This window comes from Ambystoma mexicanum, chromosome 6p (genome assembly GCF_040938575.1).
Source record: "Ambystoma mexicanum isolate Mex_15411 chromosome 6p, UKY_AmexF1_1, whole genome shotgun sequence".
NCBI classification, from domain to species: Eukaryota; Metazoa; Chordata; class Amphibia; order Caudata; family Ambystomatidae; genus Ambystoma; species Ambystoma mexicanum.
Window position 1 is genome coordinate 1,133,755,290 of NC_090935.1, and position 17,723 is coordinate 1,133,773,012.

Consider the following 17,723-nt stretch of genomic DNA (forward strand, 5'->3'; position numbering starts at 1 on the left):
AGGGACGGGAGAAACTACTTGAGAGCCCAGAACACTGCTCGGAGATCCAGGATGTTGATGTGGAGTGACCTCTCCTCCGGGAGCCAGAGGCTTCTCGCGTGCCGATCTCCGGTGTGTGCTCCCCATCCCTCCAGGGAGGCATCCGTCGTCACCGCCTCCTGGGGTCTGAAATTCTGTGCCCGCCGCGAGATGCGCGCGGGCGCCCACCACCGAATAGCTTGGCGGAAGATCTCGTTGAGCGGGATCTTGTCTTCGAAGCTGCCTGCCGCTTGCATCCAACGGGCATCGAGGAACTCATGTAGAGGACGCATCTGCAGCCTGCACAGGCGCACCAGGTAGATGCAAGAGGACATCATGCCGAGAAGGGACTTGATGGACCTCACCCTGGCCACGTCCATGGCCAGCAGGCGCTGCACCTTGCCCAGGATGGTCTTCGTCATTTCCTCCGAAGGAGAAGCCAATCGCGCCACTGTGTCGAGCTTGGCTCCCAGAAACAATGCGACCTGCAATGGAACCAGGTGGGATTTGGGGAAGATGATGGAGAATCCCAGATCCGTGAGCAGCTGGACGGTCTTTGGTGTATGCTCGACGGCAAGCTCCCTTGTCCTTGCCCAGATGAGACAATCGTCCAGGCAGGTGTAAACGTGGATCCCCTGAAGGCGCAGCCAGGCCGCCACAGGTGCTAGGCACTTGGTAAATACCCTGGGTGCCGACTTCAATGCGAATGGCAGGGCCTTGAATTGGTAGTGCCGCCCTTTTACTACGAATCATAGAAACCTTCGGTGTCCTTTTAGAATGGGGATGTGGAAGTAAGCATCCTCCAAGTCCAGCGACGATAGGAAGTCGCCTGCCTCCAGCTGTCCCAGCACGTGCTGGAGGGTGACCATCTGGAACTTCTGGGCCTTGATGTATTTTTTTAACCGACGCAGGTCCAGGATGGGGCGCCAACCACCTGTCTTCTTTCTTACGAGGAAGTATCTTGAGTATACTCAAGAACCCCGGAGCCTCTTCGGGACCAGCTTGATGGCACCTTTCTAGAGCATCGCCCTTACTTCTAACAGCAGTTTTTTCCTTCCTGGCCACGGGAGGAATGCGGGGGCATTTTTTTTAGAAATTCGAGAATATGCCCGTGGGCCAGGGCATCCAGCACTCAACGGTTGGTGGAGATGGACCCCCCCACACGCTGACGAACCTCGTCAGCCGGCCTCCCACCGGGGTGCTTAGGTGGGGGCCCGACACCACAGCCAGTTCAATCGTGCTTAGAGGCGGCCTTGCCACCCTGGCCTCCTTGGCGACGGCGGCGAGATAGTCCTGACTTGCCGCGCCCTTTGTAGGCCTCTTGCGACGAGGAACGGGCTGCTTGGCTGTACGTAGAGGTGCCACCGCCGAATCCTTTGGAGGCAACCTTGCTTGCCTCCGGAGTTCCGAAAGAGCGGTCGTCATTGCTGCAAAACTCCCAAGACCCGAGCCGTCTCCGTGTCGGCCTTGATGGCCTGAAGTGACTCATCCTCTGTGTTTCCAAACAGGTTGTTCCTGTCGAAGGGCATGTCCAAAACTCTGGTTTGCACGTCCTGGTGGAAATCAGTCGCCTTGAGCCATCCCCACCGTCGAAGGCAAACACTGTTGCCCAACTGGCAGAACCTGGTGTCAGCGATGTCCGTGGCCACCGTTATGGCGTGGTCCGACGCCACCTCACCTTCCTGCAGGATCTCCAGGGCCTCCGCCCTCTTGTCGTCCGGTAGGAAGTCCAGCAGGGGAGCGATCTTGAACCACAACTCCCTGTCGTAGCGGGCCACAATCGCTAGGGCTTTGGCCGCCTTAATTGTCGTCGCCACAGACGAGATAACTTGTCATCCCATGGCGTCCAGTTTCTTTCCCTCGCCGTCAAGTGGAGAGGTTGAAGTCGTCGCCCCTGCCGCTTTCTTCTTGGCCACTGCCGAGACGACCGAATCCGGGGTCGGCTGTGCCATAAGGCACAAAGGGGCAGAATCGGGGACGGGTTCTTCAGGATGGCAAGTCCCTCGTCCCAGATGTCGTCAAGCAATGGCACCACGAGGACCGTCTTCCTCTTGGCCTCGGGGCGTTGCTAGAGGAAGCCTTCCTTTTTCTGTTCTTCGGGGCAGAGCTGGAAAAGCTCAGATGCCCTGGCAATCATGGCGTGGAAGGAGCAAATTTCGTCGGGCGGGGAGGTCCGAGGGGGTGGTGATGGAAGGCCCATCCCATCGTCACCCCTGTCGTCATCCGTCCCCGTTGTGGCCGTTAGGGAGAATTCTCTTATAAGGCTAATTTCGCAAACCTAATGAGTCCCCCAGCAGCTTTGCTGGATTTTTGGGGTTTGTTTTTTTCTCCTGCTAAGAGTGAGACTCTCTTCCTCCCACTTTTAGGCATGATTTGAGGTATGTCTTTGACTTATTGTGTACTTACGGGCTATGGGGTCTTTTACTCCATAGGGTATCATCTGTTTTAGTGTATGTGTTACACAGCACCCTCAGTGCAGTAATACAGGGGTGTCATAGTAACCCCCAAACATAGACTCCATACCCTGGGACTGACTACTGTCTCCCAGGGCATGTTAAGTCACTATTGGCTTTACTAGTCCAAAATTGTGAACAGAACCTGTACAAACCATCATATTGTGGAAGTACTGGAAGGGGTTAGATTGCCCCTGGGTCTATTTCCAAGGGGGCACTGTCCAGTCCCCCCTTGTCAAGTTTCTGGCTGGTGGCAGTGGTTACCACGCGAAATATTCCACCGGAATATTTCCTATGGGATTTTCCCATTGATTTTAAACACACCACTTTTTTGGTGCAATGTTAAAGATACCGCTGGTTTATTTATTAAATATAAAATCACTGGTTGGGTCTTTTCGCCAGAACTCTTTTCCAAAATGGCGTTTGTGTCCGTCTCTCTAACTCCAACCAAGGTCGGGCCCTTTGTTCCACTTTTTGGCGGGCTTCTCCACAGAAGCCCTCCAACTGGTGCCACTCTGTCTGGGTTCCACGGTATGTGTGGGTGGGGGAATTGGCACCCTGGACTGCGTTGCCTTAGCAACCCAAGTCGCACTCTGTTCTGATTGGCCCAGTGGTGAGCCGCCAGGCTCACCACTTAGCATGCATTAGTGACAGATAGGCTGTTGAATGGGGGTTTTTCTGCATAAAAGCAGGGCTTTTTGGACTGGAACTTGAGAAGTCTCCACAGGACCTAAGAAATCCGAAGAGGGGAGAAGTTGAGCCATCTGCAACGACGACACCACCGGTGGAGCCCTGCTGCAACGACCTCACCACTTTCCCGACGACAAGGGAAGATCTTCTGCTGTAAAAGTCTTCTCCCTTTGAGCTGGTGGGAAAAACCAGTTCGCCATTCGCCTTGGTCGAATCGCCCGTGCCAAGCACCCCGGCGGCCGGATAGCCAAGCTTCACCACTGTGACCACGAATAAAAGGAACGCACCTTTTAACCGAACGAACTCCGCGGCTGGTCTCTTCCCTGGGCAGTGCAATGACTCCAAGTTTCCTCCGAGACGAGATCTTCTCTTCCCCTGGTCGAAACCACGAACTGCACCCACTGCCAGGAACAACTGCCACCGCTGGAGCTTCCTCACTCTTTAAAGGTACTGTGTTCCGCCTGGCCTCCCTTTCTGCGGATTGCTAAAGGTGACCCTTAAATCCTTGGCTTTCCAACTGGGTTAGCCCCCAGACCTTCTAACTTTAACTTTCACATCAAACCAACCTCCTTTGAACAATTCTGCAAAGACTGGAGTGCTTTTTAAACTGTGTGATCTTGGGCACATTTCGCCTTGCTCCATTTAAAGTGGGCCTGGCCTATGACCTTTGGCTCTCCAGTAGACTCTGCCTTCACTAACTTGCTGTGGTCTTAGAAAAGTGTTGGGAACTGTTTTATTTTCATGACCTGCCCTTTTGTCTCCCTTTAACTTAATTATTGGCGTGCCATCTAAGTTACGCGCTCACATCTGTTTTTACAAATAGTGGTGTTTTGACCTAGACTTGTCTAATAATTATTAAGGGAGGTGTGTATACTTTTTCTGATTGTGTTTGAACTTGCTTTGATCTATAGTGCTTAGTGTATTTCCTAAAGTGTGTTTTAAATAAATAATTATATACTTTTGATACCAAGCTCTGGTCAGTGTTTGCTTGCTCTACTGTGTTTTTAGCCCTATTGTGCATCCTCTGTATACTGCCCTACTCATCTTGAGAGAAGTCTGACTGCTCAGGCACAGCTACCAGGTAAATCTGGGTGGTGCAGACTGCTACCAATTGGGTTTACTGCTTACTCCTGTAGTCTTAATCTTCTTGCAGTGTTCCCCAAGCGAACTGCACAGGATTCTGCCTAACAGTGGCCGTATCTATTCCCGTGGCCTCCCTAGGAACAGGGGAGGGAGATGAAGGCGGAGCGGGCCGCGAGGGCTGGAAGGGTGGGGAGGGAATGAACTCTCCTCCGCTTGCTCGGAGGGCTCCCCGACGGCCCGGTTCTGCTGGGTCGTCCGTCGGGGGTAGAGGCAACCTCGTCCTTATCTCCGTGCATAAAGTTTGGATTGCCATCAAAATTGCCGCCGAGTTCTCCTGAGGCTCGGGCACTGGTTCCGACGGGTGCGAAGGTTGCTCCTCCACCACGGGAGCCTCGTCGGCGCCACCGTTGCTCTCTTCGTCCGCCTCCTCTGGGTTTCTATTGTGGGACAGGACCTCCTCAAACCTCTTGTTGAGGCCTTTCATGACTTCAACCAGCTCCTCCTCAGAGGCTGTGTCCGTGTCCATAACGGCCACAACCTCCCCCCCTCTTTTTCCACCGGGGTCTTCACGGGGGTCTTATCGATGGGCTGGAAAGAGGACTCCCTCCGCTGTGTCAGGGAAACTCTGGGCCCCGAGGTCGCCTCCACTGGTGTAGCCTCCACAGGCTCCAGGGCCGCCACGACTCCCTCAATAGAGGCCTTAGCCGGGTGAATCAAGGCCTTCACCACCTTGGGCGCGCTTGAGGCCTTCACCTTGGGGTGGGGGGTCACTGCCTCGCTCCCCCTCGGCTGACTCCTTCGAGATCGACCGGGACTTCTCCAGAAGCTTACCCGGGTTCTCGGATTGTCTCTTCCCCGAGCCAGAGCGTTGGCTCGTGGTTGATGGCGTCTATGAAAGCGCGCCCTGCCTGGCAGCCAAGGAGCCCGACCCTTCGGCACTCCCGGTGCCTGTGGACTCGCGGTGCTTTGCCTTCTGTTGGGCCCCCATCGCCGGAGCGCCCTCAAAGGACTTGGAAGATCGCTCTGACCTCTTCTTCTTCTCATCTGCCGGGCTCTTTCCTTCCATCCAGTTGGTGAGGCGGATACGCTGATCCTTCATGGTCCGTTCTGATATGTTCTGACAAAACGCACAGTCCTTCTCCATGTGCGTTTTGTCTTCGTCAAGGCAGTAGAGACATCTCGAATGCTCATCCTCCTTAAAAACATTCTGTAATCCGCATCCAGGGCAGTTCCTGAACAGCTTGGAGCCGGGCGTCGAGCTTCCCTTGTCCTGGGCCATGTCCTCGAGGTAGGCCTAAGATCTTCTGGAATCCTCCAAGAAGCGCTACTCGACGAAAACTTCGACCCTTGTGGAGCGTAGAAAATTCCGAAACGGGTCCCCGTTGATCGGAAGTAGAAACGGTGGAGCTTGAGGCTTGATTGACCAAAACATGAGATTAAACTCTTTGGAGAAAAAAAAAAAATCGCAACACTCAGTAAAAGCTCGAGAGCTAAAGCACGAGGACTCCCAACACTTGAACGTGCAGTAAAAATCTGAGGATGGCTGCCAGGGGAGGGGCTTAGGGAGAGGACAGTCATTGGCTGGAGGCAGTATGACCCAGAGACCAGTGATTGGTTACTACTAAGAAAGAGATCAGAAACGAAACTGATACTGATTTTTTCTTTACCGAGGATTCCCAGCCTGACGACGGGGAATATTCATGAGCATGTAAATCCATGCCAGACCCCATCCATGCTGGAAAAGCTTAAGAACTCAAATAGCTACATGGTGAATGACCCAGTGCAAAATCCTTCTTTGCTAAGGACACTGCAGAACATTTGGGACAGGATTCTGAATATGTCGATTCAAGCAAAGCTAGGTTTTTATGATTGACTTTTTATTTGACACTGAATGGGCATCTTTAGATAAACAAACACCCAGGTACAGTTTGTAACTTCGGTCTCTCACACATTTACCTTTGAAGTTCAGCTTTTTTAGAGAGTGCCTTTTACAGTTATAAAGAAAATGCCATCTGTTTTCATGTCACTGTACAATTCTTGGGTTTCAAGTAGCATTTTTATTGGAAGGGGCAAGTCACTCCAGCAAAAATCACTTCTTCAACGACCAATAATAGGGCTTCAATTTTTCTAACAGCCGATCCCGGCTGGGATGCCGCCCAACTGTATTAGCGTTAACGCCCAATGCCGCCAGAGCGCGGGTTGGCCGATGTTAGTCCCCATTCGGTACTTTGGGAATTTTGCGGCGCAATTACTGTGCGGTAATACCGCGGTGGTAACTGCGCCGAAACTGGACATTTTCCAGAAAGTAAACATGCCAGACTAGCCGCCGCATTTAAGGGCTATCGCCCAACGCGTGATCATGTATAAAGCCATTTCGGGATCTTCAGAGTGTAACTCTGAGTGCATGTATATAATATAGTACAAATCTGCAATCCCTATTTTACTCATGCACATTTTTGGTTTGGGCACATTTGAAGGAACAAAAGAAAATCAATGGTAAAAAAAGCGATAAAAGAAAACTGAAGCTGAACAATCCACACTGTAAATACAGACAAGTGCTGCAGAGAAAGCGGACTTAAAAAAAGTTACATTTAACAGTTTAGGAATATCACCAATACTACTTAAAAACTGGTTTCACATCATAAACACATCATTTGATGATGAATAGAGCCTCCAAAACTGAGTAGACCATGCTAGATGATGAGATTTAATTGACTATATTCGATAGTTGAAATTTGTGAATAAACATAGCCAACACAGGGCGGGACTTTTAAAAACGGAAAGGATGGGAGCTCTCATGTCTTTTCATTAAAGGACTCAAAAACCAATCAATCATTCCGAGGCTCTCAGCCAAAAGCCTGGGGAAATGCAAGCAATGTGTAAAGAAAACTCTGCCATTCGGCACAAATGAGTTTCACTTCATGGCATTTGCTGATAATTGCAGAATTGAAGGAAAATGTTCAGCTACATACTGTAACTTGTACGCGAGGTGATGTAACTTGTATGAGAGGTGTTGTTCCCTTCCTTGCCAAAGATGCAAGGGCAAACAAGTAGATAACTTTACCTAGTTTTTTAAATGTATCATATATTTGAAGTTGCATTGGATTTTATTGAGAGTTCTGAATCGGTGGGAAGGGACATCAGTCATCATCAACCTATTTAACACACACACACACACCCCCCCCCCCCGTCTTTGAATGATCTCTTCAGAGCAAATTAATGACATTTATACAAATCCAACGAGAAAACCTGAGCGTTTGGCCTATAGAGAACACAATGTAGCATGAAATGCCAAGACCCATCTTCTCCCTCCGTTTTGCACCCTTTTATGGCAGCTCAAAACAAACTTCAGTGAATCGTTCTTAAAACCTCACCTTATAACTACTATTCATAATGGTGCCCTTCAAGTTTGTTATCGAACAGGGGAATCAATAGTTAAGATACAGTTGTCTATACAAGCATGTACATTTTATACCCATTTACCAACTAATGCAGGAAATGATTTTTCTGTACCAATTCTCGCACAGGATGATAAAGGATTCCAAATGTCATATCTACCTCATTCTGTTCTTCGTGCTCCAATATAGCCTGTAGAAAAGCCTTCCGTTCATGACTAGAAGATTTCTGATCAAACATGCCAGCTTGAATAACCTTCTGGTCAACATTCAGCTTGTACTTCGCAGCAGCAAGAATTTTCTCCTCCACGCTATTAACAGTGCACAATCGAAGCACTCGGACTTCATTCTGTTGACCAATTCTGTGAGCTCTATCTTGGGCCTGCAAATCCTAGTAAAAGAAAATCTGGTTTAAAGCGGTTTTCACTTTTACAAGTTCCTCAGTTTTGAAACCTAGAAATAACATGAACCCAATAATACTGTGTTAATTTTTTAAAAACCTGCAAAGTTAGAGTCATACAACACAAATTCCTATTTTTTTTAACTTAACTATTCCCAGACATGTTATCATCTACACTACGGAAAAAAGGTTGTGTCCCAAATGCTACTTCAGAAGGTGAATGTTGTGATGCTTACATACATAACATGTATGTATCATAGGTTCTATGTTCATTCATCACGTTTTTTTTGTCGCGCCCCTTTTGCCGAGCATTTTTTGCTGAAAAAGATAATTGAATTTCTTTGGGGAGGGGGGTCGGACCCCCCATCCCTCCTCCCCATTATTTATTCCCTATACACCCGCCCACCCTACCACTTGTAACCCCCCGCACCATTTCTTTCGATCTTTTTCGGCAAAAATATTTCAGCAAAAAGTGCCACAAAATAAAAACGGGCGATGAATGAACGTCGTACCGTATCATAATGCTACGATACATGACCACAGACTATTCTGTTAATACTACATTGGGGAACTTAGTGGGTAGGGACCACCTAGATTTTTCTCAGAGAAGGTGTTGCCCGTAGGCCATTACAGCCAGATAGACAGCTTTGTAGATAGTAGGGGTTTGCAATCTCTAGCCAAATCCTGAGGTTAAGGGACGACTAGGCTTGAAGAGTAACGGTCCACCCTAGGATAGAGAGAGGGACAGCCCTTACCGAGCCCTTTGACTACTCCAAAAACAAAAACGAAGTCTTCGAGAGATGGTCTCTTATTGAGGCCATCTGTGACAGGAGGTATTTCTAAGAGAGGAAGAGCACTGAGAAAACACGAAGAAGGAACAAGTCCAATGGTCTGCAAGAAGAGATTGGTTGACGAAATTTAGAGTGGCGCTAGATATCTGCGAGTTGGAAGAGAAGATTAGAAGAAGGATGTAGAGAAGACTTGGTAGAAGGAAGAGAACATCAAGTAGGCCAGATACGGACAACTGAGAGTTGGTGGAGGACGACAGGAGTGCAAAGAAATTAGCCCTGGAGGAAGAACTTGAAGAGCCAAAAGCCAGGTGTGATGGAGGAGGCTTGGTGGGCCGAGGCCATCACTGAGATGAGGAATGAGTACCTGATATGGAGGTTACGGTAGAATCAGAGAGCCAAGGGAGAGACCCATAACAAGGTCCAAAATACTAATAAATGCAGAGTTCTGGAAGTCAGTAAATTGAAGGAATGCGCAGCACGCTGAGCAAGCGAGGCTGAGAGCATGCGAGGCTGAGGGCATATATTCGCTTGTTGAGCAGGCTGTTCTCAGCCTCACTTGCTCAGCGGGCTGTGCATTCCTTGAATATACCGACATCCAGAAAGCTGCATCTATTAGTATTTTGGATGTCTGTATATTCAAGTAACAGTGCTGGTGTTAGGTCCTCTTCGGCGCACACGGCTGACCGTGGTCAACAGTGCACGCCAAAGGGTGATGGGCACCAAGCACGCCACCACCACCCGCCGACGCCGAAAGGTCCTGCTACATTGTGCTCTTTAGTATCATGCCTGGGGTAACTATGAGAAAAGTGTGCAGTCTTCCTGCATGCAGTATACTGCACAACCTCCCAGTTATGCAGCCCGATGGAGACCCACATGTAGCAATGTTGCACACTTCCCAAACAGCCTTCCTCGCCCAAGTTGAATAGAGGGGAAATTGGCAGCAAGCATTCATCACTGTCCAGGCCCCCTCCCAACTACTCACCTGCCCTCAGTCCCTACACAAGGCTAATGGAATCCCTCAGTGTTTTGGAAAAGCACAACAGACCCTCAACATATTGCAATCACATGAGCAGGGGAAGTTGCACACACATTAAATTGGACTGCTTTTTTCAACTGGGGCCAACACCACAATTCTCCCCCACTGCCTGGGAGTATCAATCCTCGACTAATCTAATGGTCATTAGATTTAGCATAGTCTCACGCCAAAAAAAAATACACCCGAATCCCACGGGCTGCATATGTTCAGCTAGGCATGCAGGGCGTTTGCCATTTTAGAGAGCGTGCTTCTTCGGTGGGGAATGTTTGTTAGAGGTTTATTGGGGTTTTAAACTTCTGCAGAGGTGGCCAGTCACTCTCAACAACAGCACTGCAGGTTATCAGAATGCATAGGAAAAACCACAAGCCATCACGTTCTTCTTTCTTAATACACTAATTGGACTTAAAATACATCAGGAGAAGCTTGAGCATAATGCATGCTTCACTCCCATTCTAATTCAAGCAGCACGTCTTAACTAAAGTGCATGGTCCTGGGCAGATATTTTAAATCGCGCTCTACGAAATATGTTCGAATTGTGACAGCAGGTATGGGCATTGTGTTTTTGGGAATTGGAGAGGTAGGATGCTGGAAAAGAGTCTCTTACCTGGGCTCATGTGTAGTACTTGGAGCTAAGCTAGGCCCTGACTCAGCTCTGGCTTTGCTGTACACTTGTATTCCCTGGCTCCCCAACATCGGATGGGCCCACAGTGGCACAACCATGGCCCGTGCTTTTGCACTGCTGTAGATTAAAGAAATGCACAGGGACCGAGAGAGCCAGTGCAAACTAAAGAGTTGTTTCAGGTATTAATGGACTGAGGTTGTTGCACATCTTTGTATCGCATATAAGTGGGAGCTTGGTTTGACAAGTCATTCATGAGTTGCACATAACGTTTGCTCTCTTTCAAAGGTGAAAACACATTTTAGTCTCTTAAAATTGCAGTTATTCCACAATTATAAAAATAGGAGGTAAACTACCACCTCAAAATCTTATCTGGAGCCCTGCAATACGAGAAGAGACAGGAAACGACAGAAAATGACATGCGCTGGCGAAGAATAAGGTCCTTCATTGGCGCTTACATTTTCTTGCTCTTTATGGGATTATGGACAAAGGTGAGCTTTTTCTTTTCCATGTTACTCCACTTGTTATAAAAACTGCTGGTCTCTATTTAGCTATTGACGCAGACAGATCGGGTTGGGTCTTGGCAAACAGTTTGTCCAGAAGCAAACCAGCTGTAAAAGTGTACTTGGCAATCTCTCCCTCATTTCAAGCGCTGCACAGGCCACATCAGCAGCATTTATATAATTTCCATCATGAAAGTGCCTTTGTTTGAAGTGCCACCATCTTGTTAGGGCAGGGATTTACTAGTAGAGCATTAAGGGACAGCATTGCATTCGTACAGCACTGGGCCAAAAACGATAGGGCTTGGCACTCAGCACTCAGTCAGGTGTGCACCGATGGATGGAAAGGCGGGTGCTTCAGTTCAAAAGACATTTTGAAGAAGGTACAGTTTGGAGGAGAGGGGTTTATCGCAAAGCAACGCCTTTAAAGAACTGATTGCAAGCTCAAGCTCTGTGAGTCGTATGTAGTATTTGATGTGCCCCATGTCCTTACAGCATTGGACGAAAATACCGACGGAAATGCTTTGAACATTTAGCACTCAGGAGGCAAAGAGAGTACACACACCATGGGAACAAGAGATCCCTGATCTTAAACCAGAAATTGACTCTGACCATTTAAACTTCCAAGATTATAAACCTATGGAAGAAACATGTTGGGATGCACGTACAATGTCCCAAAAGGGCAAAGAGGTTTACGCTATGGAAGTTGTATCAGTCTATGGTGTGGCTTGTTTAAACGCGATAATGCAATCAACATATGTTCGGTATAGTTGGAGGAATTGATACAAGTGTTACTTTTTTTTGTTGTGCATTAGTTAATTTTTAAACTTTAAGCACATTTAAAAGGTATCAGGTAATAATATCCCCAACAAAAATATCGCCGTAAAGATGACCGTTTGGTTCGCCATAGGCGATATTTTTATTGGGGATATTTTGTGGGAGCGGGGGTGTCCCCCGCAGGGTCCATTGTGAATTTCGCAGCAAAAATATGGCGATATTTTTGTATGGCGATATTTTTGCGGCAAAATTATCACATGGAACCATTTAAAAGGATCACATTATTCACAAATTATTCAATAACATCTTACAGTGCAACCACATTACTTAAAATCAGATACATATACAATGACCCTAAAACACAACAGCGAAAAATTACCATAGAACAGGTATAAGTACGTTAAACAGTAATCAAAAGTCACAAATACATTTCATCATCCATTAAGGTTGAAGTAAACTGCGACGTGTGCTTGTTCCTCAATTTTTAGATTCAAAACCGATTTCCAGATAAAAAAGGCTGCAGCATTTATCACTACTGGCTGCGCCCCCATCAAAGAGGCCCAAAATTGATCTCCCCTAATATTTTTTGCGAGTGAGCCAACATATCTGCCATACCCTCTTTTATAGTAAGGCATTAAAAACGGACAGGAGGTCAATATGTGTCGAGCGGTCTCGGGCACCAGTGTACAGCCCCTGCACAGATCATCCTGTATTATGACATTTTGCCAATGACTAACATATTCTTTAGTCTGCAAGATATTAAGACAGTGCTGCATTGTAAAAAACCTCAATTCTGGGCTAGAACATTTAGTTAGGTAGCTGTGTGGCGCCCGCCCTTAATACTTTGGAACAAGTATTCCCTATATCTCTTCAATTTATGCAATTTATCAATGCTACCGGCCAAGTCCCTTTGCCACGCCTTGCTTTTAATAGCCCTTTCATAATTGGGGCGGATTTCAAAGACCTCCAAAGATAATCCCACATCTGATAAATATCTTTTGGTGAAGGGTTAAAAGTTCACCGATAAAATTATTTTGACACTCTCCTACCCTCTCTTGACCTAGAAACTTCAGTAAGTCATTAGCAGACAGACTAGCTGTGCGCAGTTTAGCAAACAATAGCACTTTTTGGACTGCTCACATTGAATACAGGGATTAGAGAGCATATTCAAGTCTCAGAGCCTCAACTGGAACACCCCCTAGGTACATTTTTGATTGATCATAGTAATTTGGCCTCAATTTTTTCCAACCAAGTTACATGAGCCAGCGGTTCCGCTTCTAGAGCATATAATACTGAGGGAGCAACACTCGTCCTGTAAATCTCTACAAATCCCTGTATATTACAAGTGTTACTTTGTGTTTAGTTTTTGGATACATTTTATATTGCATCACGTAGTAACATAATAGGCGACAGTGTGAGCACCATGTTATCATGTGGAATATGACTTCATAGCGCCTTGAGTCGGGTGGCGAGGGGCTATGCGCTTGTGAGTCAAGGGGATCTGAGAATAGAGAAAGTGATTGTAAGGTGATTCGGTAATCACGTGTAATGAACATGTCGGGACTCTGAATGATTTAAATTGGAGATACTGTTAGAATATTAGGGTGTTACGAGTCTTACCGCATACACAAGAATTACGCAGATTGCAGTCCTTTCGTAGCTAGGGCCTATGTAAGCCACACAATCTTTGGTTTACAAAGGCGGACTTTCTTTAGCTCTGGGAGTTTTGATGAACCGGTCAAAGAGTGGGGAAGGAAGCAAACCACGTCAAGCAGGCCAAATGGTCTCTGGAGGCGAGGACGGAATTAATTGCTACTAGGGTGGGTTTTTTATGGTCAGATGGATGCGTAGATACGGGGGACAATCTTCCTGAGAGCAGGAAGTCTTTTTATTGAATGACCAGTGGGTTCCCGTTTGGTTGCGGGGGTCAAATTGGGGTTAGATAATAAATGCATGAAATTGATACTCTAGGGCAGAGCTTCACTGGTATTTTATGGTTCCATCTTGATTATCAGGAAGATCAGCATAATACATGCTAAGGAGGCCATAGGATTTAAGATGCAAGTCGCATGAGGTAAGGCTAAGAAATGCTGAAGGGCAGTTTGGAGACGTCAGCTTGTCTGGGATGATAAGAAGGTTCAAAGGAATGGTCACTGTTTTATCTCCCCTCTCTAATTTAGGAAATCTTATCGAGGCTATGCACATCAGGTACTGGGTTAAAGTTTCTCTGCCAAATGTGGGAAGTCAACTGTTGAATTGATTGGAGTTAATAAACTAGTTATATTTTAGGATTTCATTACTGATTAGAATGAGACCACGTGGAAAGGGGATTGTGCTTAGTAAATGTGTACAATAGAATTAGAGAATGCTGGGGATAATTAGATTTCTTGATATAGGGTTCGCCAACGGGGGTTGTGGGATGACATTGAACTGGTATGTGTAATGGTGTAAATATTGTTAGGTTGTGAATAAAAGCTGTGACTTTGTTGAAAACTGGAAGGAATTGTTAGTTTTCAGCTTCAAGAAGCTTACTAACCCCTTCGGCCGGTTGCATGTAATTAAACTCACTTCTCCGACAATGTGCATTCACTCTTTTTGGAGTTGTTTTTCATATCGGTTTTTGGTTTCACCCTTCTACAAACACTATATTATTTTGAGAATAAACTTAAAGCTAAAAAATCCACCAATCATTAGTGGCATTGGTTCCATGGATTTTTCTGAAGTAAACAGTACTTCTCATTAGTGATATTCTTTCTTTCTTATGCATTCATCCTTCCTCCCACAGATTCCTCTTTTTAGAAACACACACTCCAGTGTCAGTCCAGCTTAAAATGGTTTTTCAGGTATCAGGGGAAGTAATGAGGCTCTATATTAGCATCTCTGGAACCCATGATTCAGTATGTGACATCACGGGTGATCACCTCATTATATCCCAGGACATCAGCTGCACTTCGTTTTCAGTGCGCTCAAGTACTGAAGAACCACAGAACTATACAAGCAGTTGTTAGGGAGAATTATCTGTTAAGGCTAATTTCCCAAACCTATTGAGTCCCCCAGCAGCTTTGCTGGATTTTTGGGGTTTATTTTTTTCTCCTGCTAAGTGTGAGACTCTTTTTCTCCCACTCTTAGGCATGATCTGAGAATGTCCTTTGACTGTAAATGTGTTTTATGGGCTATGGGGTCTTTTACTCCATAGGGCTTCATGTGTTTTTGGTATATGTGTTACACAGCACCCTCAGTGCAGTAAAACAGGGGTGTCATAGTGACCCCCAAACATAGACTCCATACCCTGGGACTGACTACTGTCTCCCAGGGCATGTAAAGTCACCATTGGCTTTACTAGTCTCAAATTGTGAACAGAACCAGTACAAATCATCATATTGTGGAAGTACTGGTAGGGGTAATTCGATTACCCCTGGGTCTTTTTTCCAAGGGGGCACCGTCCAGTCCCCCCTTGTCAAGTTTCTGGCTGGTGGCAGTGGATACCATGCAAAATATTCCACCGGAATATTTCCTATGGGATTTTCCCATTCATTTTAAACGCACCACTTTTTGGTGCAATGTTAAAGATACCGCTGGGTTATTTATTTAATGTTTATTCCACGGTTGGGTCTTTTTGCCAGGACTCGGTTTTAAAATGGCCTTTGTGTTCGCCTCTGAAACTCTAACCCAAGTCGAGCCCTTTGTTGCATTTTTTGGCGGGTTTCTGCACAGAAGCCCTCCAAATGGTGCCACTCTGTCTGGGGTCTACAGGATGTGTGGGAGGGGGATTAGGCACCCTGGACTGAGTTGCCTTGGCAACTCAAGTCGCACTCTTGTGTGATTGGCCCATGTGTGAGTGACAGCTAGGCTGTTGAATGGGGGTTTTTTTGCATAAAAGCAGGGCTTTGGGGACTGGAACTTCAGAAGTCGCCACAGAACCTAAAGAATCCGAAGAGGGGAGAAGCTAAGCCATCTACAACGACGACACCACCGGTGGAGCCCTGCTGTACGAACTCACCAATTCCCCGACGACAGAGGAGATCTTCTTCCAGGAGAGTCTTCTTCCCTTTGAGCTGGTGGGACCAACCAGTTCACCTTTTTCGCCTTCCTGGACGTCTCGTGGCCGAATCGCCTGTGCCAAGCACCCCGGCGGCCGGATAGCCACGCTTCACCACTACCACGAATAAAAGGGTCGTACCTTTTAATCAGGAACTCCGCTGCTGGTTTCTTCTCTGGCAGTGCAACGACCTCCAGCTTTATTCCTCGTCGAGATCATGTCTTCCTCTGGTCGAAGCCAAGACTTGCACCCGCTGCCAGGAACAACTGCCACCGCTGGAGCTTTCTCACCAGTTCAGGTACTGTGTCCCGCCTGGTCTCCCTTGCAACAGATTGTCCAAGGTGTCCCGTAAATCCTTGACTTTCTAACTGGGTTGACCTCAGACCTGCTAACTTTGCCATTCTGAGCTGATCCAACCGCTTTTTGACTTTTCTGCAAAGACTGAGTGCATTTCCACTGTGTGATCCTGGGCACATTCCGCCTTGCTCTCTCCAAGAGTGGGCCTGGCCTATGAACTTTTGGCTCTACAGTAGGCCCTGCCTTTCTTGACTTGCTGTGGTTTCTTAAAAGTGTTAGTACTGTGTTATTTCCATACTCTGTCTTTTCTCTCCCTTTTTAAACAAATTATTGGAGTGCCATCTACGATTGCGCGCTCACCTCTGTTTTGCTAATAAGTGGTGTCTTCACCTAGACTTGACGAATAATTAACTAGGGAGGTGTATATACTTATAGTGACTGTGTTTGAACTTGCTTGATATATTAGTGCCAGTGTATTTTCATAAGTGTGTTTTTAAATAAATAATTATATACTTTGATACCAAAGCTCTGGTCAGTGTTTGCTTGTTCTACTGTATTTTTAGCCCTATTGTGTATCCTCTGTATACTGCCTAACTTTTCTTGAGAGAAGTCTGACTGCTCAACCACAGCTACCAGGCAAATCTGGGTGGTGCAGGCTGCTACCAATTGGGTTTACTGCTTACTCCTGTAGTCTTAAAAACTTTTTGCAGTGGTCCCTAAGGGAACTGCACAGGTTTCTGCCTAACAGCAGTCAAACTCTCCACAGGAGGGGTTGGTTGGGATAGCAATGGGAAATCTGGGGGGAGGAGTGAGGGGGGGAGGGGAGTACCTATCCATTAGAGAGCTGCGAGGAGGTGCAGTCGCTCGTATCCCAGACTAGACCCAGGAACATTAGTCTCTGCGTCGGTTCCAGCTGTGACTTCTTAAGATTGATGGAAAACCCCAGCGAGTGCAGTGCGTTCATGAGGGCAGAGGCAATGTGGTGCACTGCCTCCGGAGACCTTTCCCTGACGAGCCAGTCATCTAGGTATGGATATAAGTGGTGCCCCTGGGCCCTGATTAGGGCATCAGTCTTCTAAAGACCCTGGTGGTCGAATTGAGGCTAAAGGGTAGAACCCTGTATTGGAAATGAAAACCCATGATCCTGAACCTCAGAAAGGACCGATGGGGCTGCCAGATTGGGACATGTAGGTACGCATCCTTCAGATCCAAGGAGCACATCCAGTGTCCCATGCACATGGTCTCCACTATAAGCGCTGGGGTAACCATCTTGAACTTTTGAAGAGGAAGGGAAAGGTTCATGATGGAAAGGTCCAACACAACTCTCAGGCCCGCCTGGTTAATCTTGTGTATGGCGAGAATCCGTGAATAGAACCCCAGACTCTACGAGTGAGCACATTTCCGCTAAGTTACTGTCCCAATCGGTGGGAGGAGAAAGGAATAAGTAGGCGGTAGCCCGTGGACACTACTGAGAGGATCCAGGGGTCCGCGAATCTCATGCGCCAGCATTGGCATTGAAGGGCAAGCCTGCACCCCACCAGAGACACGTGGACCCAGATGGGCGTGTTATGCCTTTTTTCCATCCGAGGTTGAGGAGGGGGACTGAAAAAAGCACTTGTGCGCAC

General features: G+C 47.2%; 1 protein-coding gene across 2 annotated transcripts in view; it reads right to left on the reverse strand.

Moving 5' to 3' along the window:
* Positions 1-17,723, reverse strand: part of SMARCA2 (SWI/SNF related BAF chromatin remodeling complex subunit ATPase 2) — a 3,136,185-nt gene that overhangs the window by 1,222,561 nt on the left and 1,895,901 nt on the right. For both annotated transcript variants that reach the window (XM_069625745.1, XM_069625746.1), the window contains exon 26: positions 7,803-8,030. In XM_069625745.1, the coding sequence (XP_069481846.1) occupies positions 7,803-8,030 (228 nt within the window). The remainder of the gene's footprint in view (positions 1-7,802; positions 8,031-17,723) is intronic.